The sequence below is a fragment of the Asparagus officinalis genome, chromosome 10 (assembly GCF_001876935.1).
Source record: "Asparagus officinalis chromosome 10, Aspof.V1, whole genome shotgun sequence".
Classification (NCBI taxonomy): domain Eukaryota; kingdom Viridiplantae; phylum Streptophyta; class Magnoliopsida; order Asparagales; family Asparagaceae; genus Asparagus; species Asparagus officinalis.
The window spans coordinates 223,178-227,855 of record NC_033803.1 but is presented as its reverse complement, the minus strand read 5'-3'; the positions used below and the strand labels follow the sequence as shown (position 1 = coordinate 227,855).

General features: G+C 41.1%; 1 protein-coding gene across 1 annotated transcript; it reads right to left on the bottom strand.

Moving 5' to 3' along the window:
* Positions 471 to 1,182, bottom strand: LOC109825366 (transcription factor TCP2-like). Its single transcript, XM_020392221.1, is given in 1 exon segment — positions 471 to 1,182. A coding segment is annotated over 1 exon segment (672 nt). The 5' UTR covers positions 1,143 to 1,182.

Here is a 4,678-nt window from a genome sequence, read left to right as displayed (position 1 = left end):
ACAAAATGCTAGATTCTGGTGTTTGTAGTGGGAAGTACGTCGGGGGTATAACTGTCAATCTCCGTTTTCATGTGCATATCTTCCATAAATCCTGCGGACGTAGGAGCGCCACGTAGGACAATAGACAGGGCACTCAATGCGACGTTGGCACTCTGTACGTTGAACAGGATAGTTTTTGTTGCATCTGTTCCTTTTTAACGGTTTGGGGCCCATTCGATTGATGGCCCACATTTGGAGCTGGCCTATTAACGCTTTCCATGGACAAGCCTCATGCTTTGGGATTCTTCAGGTTTTGATTTTAAGAGATAGATTTCAAAAAGGGCTAAATACCCATATTGGTATTTTAATTCAACCCCATTTGCCAATAAGGTATTTTAATTAGGAAATTCGGCGATAAGACATTTTAATTGAATAAAATTACCATTTAGGTCATTTTTCTCGTCGGCGGCCACTTTTCCGACGAGAACTCATCACGTGCGTTGCACGTGGGGGCTTAATCTGTGTTTAAGAGCTGATGTGGCTCTCCTTTCTCTCTCTAAACCCCCTCCCCCGTTAAACCCTGACCTCCTCGCCCTTTCTCTCGCTTTTACCCTACTCTCCGACCTAGACAGCGACAAGACCGAACCTTTACTGGTCTCCGACGCGCTACTGTGCTGCTGCTGATTGTAGCTGGGATCAGCTTCAGGATCAATCCCAGAATCGCTCGGCAATGGTTGAAGCTCCAATGGCGAATCAGGGAAAGTGGTATCAAGCGAGGGGAGCTCGGAAATGGCAGACTCCGCAGCCTTAATCAGTCATTCAATAGCTTTACTGGGCTGATCGTAACCAAGTCGATCTTGCAGATCGTAAAACTGAATGGCCGTAGAAACCGAGAGCCGAACCCGACGGTCTCTAAGCCCTTTCGCTGTATAGACTTTGCTGTGTCGATCTTTGCCGCCGGAGGCTCTCGAGACTCGAAAAATTCTCGATGAAGGATGGTGCCAAGGCCTCATTCGGTTGTTGCTGCTGCTGTTGTTATTGATAATGCTTAGCTCCTTGTTCTGGTCTCCGTCGTCCTCGTCGTCGTCTAGCTTGGCGGCGGCCTGGTTGCCGTTGCCGACGCGGGAACGCTTGTGGTTGCGGTGGTTTTCTTCAATCTCCATCCCGCTTTCATGCCTCAATGAGCCAAGCCCAACGTTTTGAATTTTGTTTTCTCTCTGCAGAGAGAAAGGAGGAGAGAGAGAGAGAAAGGAGAGCCAATTTAGCTTAAATGGGGGAGGTCAGGGTTTAGAGAGAGAAAGGAGAGCCACATCAGCTCTTAAACACAGATTAAGCCCCCACGTGCAACGCACGTGATGAGTTCTCGCCGGAAAAGTGGCCGCCGACGAGAAAAAGGACCTAAATGGTAATTTTATTCAATTAAAATGTCTTATCGCCGAATTTCCTAATTAAAATACCTTGTTGGTAAATGGGGCTGAATTAAAATACCAATATGTGTATTTAGCCTTTCAAAAAGAGATGGAAATCACTCAAATAATTAATAATCTACTTAGTTATTATTCGCTCTCGGTCATATTCGACTCGACAGTTTATTTAATTATGAATAATTATTTTTTTGGTATTCGACTCATATACTAATAGAATTTAATCAAATGCATATTCGATTTGGTTGATTCTTAAATATTCATTTATGTTTTATATTTTATTCCTCTAAGTTTAATTTATCATAGAATATTTATCTTTTAATGCTGCACTTGATATGTTTACCATGTAGACATATACCATAATAAAATATCTATTAGGCATAAATTCTTAATAGAAATGTATAATGAGGTATCTTCCGACTTTTGCATTATTATATTGAACTATTTTTTATGTTAATATTACTACTGATAAATATATAAATTAATAATTTATAGATATATGAATTTAATCATTTTAGTAGTAGGATATAAATAATCATTAAGTACTTATGCAACGTGTAAAAAGGAAAAAAAATAAATAATATACAAACATAAGATTCAAACACCTTACCTCAAATTCAAGAAACAAGTGCCTTAACCAAGTGTGTTAACAAGTATTCATAAATATTTATTGAATATCTAGTCAATAAGACTGAATCGATGGAATAAACCAAATCTAAATTCGAATTTAAAGGTATTCGATCAAATTTGATTCGTTTCCACTCCTAATTTAAAACTGTTTGTCGTAAAATGAGATCTCAAAATTTGTATTAATCGGATTTTTATTACAAATCGAAATCGCTTTTACATAGAAGCAGAGAGAATTGATTCGATCTCTTATTGTTTAACGTGGGTTCTTTGGGGTGATAGGATGCTTACCTTGATGCTTGAGTCGAGTTTGCTTCCCTTTGATGATTCGAACGAGGTTGCAGACAAACTTCAGCGTGTGGTAGAAGTTTGGTTGGATGAGTTCGAAGGCCGAACAAGTGCTTGATTGCTTGTAGGCCGAGTATGCCGAGATCTTAAAGTTCAAACAGAATAATCCAGAAGAGGATGGTTGCGGGGTGATGAATGATGATGGAGGGCCCACTCCCTTCTTCAACTTTTATGTCTGGTTCTTGAACGATGGCTTGATGTCCACGCTGAATAGACAAGAAGAACCCGTGAGAGGGCGGTGACCGGTTCCTTTGTGGTTCCTCCGACGGTCAAGTTAGTAAAACTCGAGTGCGGAAGTGGAAGGTCAAGAACCGATGTGGTTCTTAAGGTGGCAATGTGCATTGCCCAGAGGATCTACGTGAGCTCCTTTGTGTTGATGAAGAACTATGTGTCCTTTTATTTTTATATGCATTAGAGATGATCCTCCCTCACATTTTTTAGGAGGAGGTAGTCTTTCCCTCCCTTTTCTTTAGGTCTCTCCATTTTCTCCCTTGTTGGGATCAAATATGTCACCTCTAGCCCAGCATGGGGAAACGGTGTTGGAGTACGGGCTAAGAGTTGAGTCACCCCTCGCTTTAGAGATGTCGGCTGGCGACTGGATGAGAAGTCACTGGCGACTGGAGGGGAAGCCACTTCAGCTCTGGAGAGGATGTCTCCATATTTTCTAAGAGAGCGTGGTAGATGGCATGTTGGCATGCTGAATCATCGCTCATATTACAGGTGTTGGTTGGCGACTAAGAGGGGAAGTCACTTCATTATGGGAGAGTGTGTCTTCGCATTTTTTGGGAAGTGATTGAGCTGACAAGTCATGGAGATCTATCAGGCCAAAATTTTGATAATGTTTGTCCGAGGTAGACTGAGATGTTGACATATGCTCTGGGATAGAGGCTTGGGACTGGGGCCGAGTTCTCAACTTAATCGACAGTAAGGAATGTTCCTCCAGTCGTTTCTAAAAATTACCCAGTGAGTGGTCGAGTGCCCCAAGTAGGGTCGTCCTCGATGATAGGGTTGACCGATCCCGCCATTCGCGTCGGCATGGAAAAATGTCAACCTGTCCGAGTGGTCGGAATATCGTCTTGTCCTAACTAAGAATCGTCTCTTGAGTCGATATAGAGATGTCGACTCGTCTGGGAGGTCAGAATCTCTCGTGTCGACCAATATCGTCTTTCGTGTCGGCACCAGAGTGTCGGCTTGATGAGTCGATGGGACCGAGGCCTCTGTGATTGTGCCTTGGGTTTATCCCTGATAAATTACCAAGGTCTTATAATTAGTCATGATGGTCGAGTTGCACTGCAGGATTCAACCATATGTTGTGCATTGGGCTTACCTTGATAAAGAGCCAAGGACTTGTAATTCAACTGAGGAATCAAATGTCTAGAACTCTTGAGAGTTGGCTAGGTTTTTCCTTCCCCTAAGGCCGAGAGACGACTGTGGGAGTCGACAAAAGGGTTGAGTTTGTTTTGCTAGAACTCTTATTATATCATTTTGCAAATATCCATATCTTGGGTGAGTGAACATCATTATATATATATATACCAAGTTTCTCCATTGAACTTAATAGTGACGTGGCCAGATCTGACCCCTACATCACGCCTCGAAAATAGAGCCTCAATCACTATTCACGTACTCCAAAAAAGAGGCTCCATCTTCGAGACGTGATGTAGGGGGCAGATTTGGCCATCTCATTACCAAGTTCAATGAAAGAACTTAGTACCAATGTTCTCTCTCTCTCTCTCTCTCTCTCTCTATATATATATATATATATATATATGATATAGTATATATATATATATATATGGAAAAGTGAATCTAGGTGACACCCTAGGCTCCCACCTAAGGGCGCAGCCTAAAATCACATCATTTCTTTTTTTTTTTGCGATCCGCTCGTGTGAACTTGATCTACACGTTCTTAAACGCAAACACGAATTATTAGGGTGAACCCGTCGTGTTTTGACCCTTTATCCACTCGCTGCAATTTTAACGGTTTCTGAATGAATACAACTTTTTGCACGGCTCAACGAATGGTCAAAAACATAACGTCGGTTCACCTAAAATTGGTGTGTTTGGGTTTAAAGAACATGTAGATCAGTTCAACGGAGCGGATCGCAAAAAAAATTAGGAAATGATGTGATTCTAGGCTGCGTCCTTAGGTAGGAGCCTAGAGTGTCACCTTAGATTCAGCTTTTCCATATTATATATATATATATATATATATATTATAATATTTATATCATATATATATATATATATGCAAACAAAGATTTTATTCTAATATTGGATCAAAGATTTCCTATAATAAA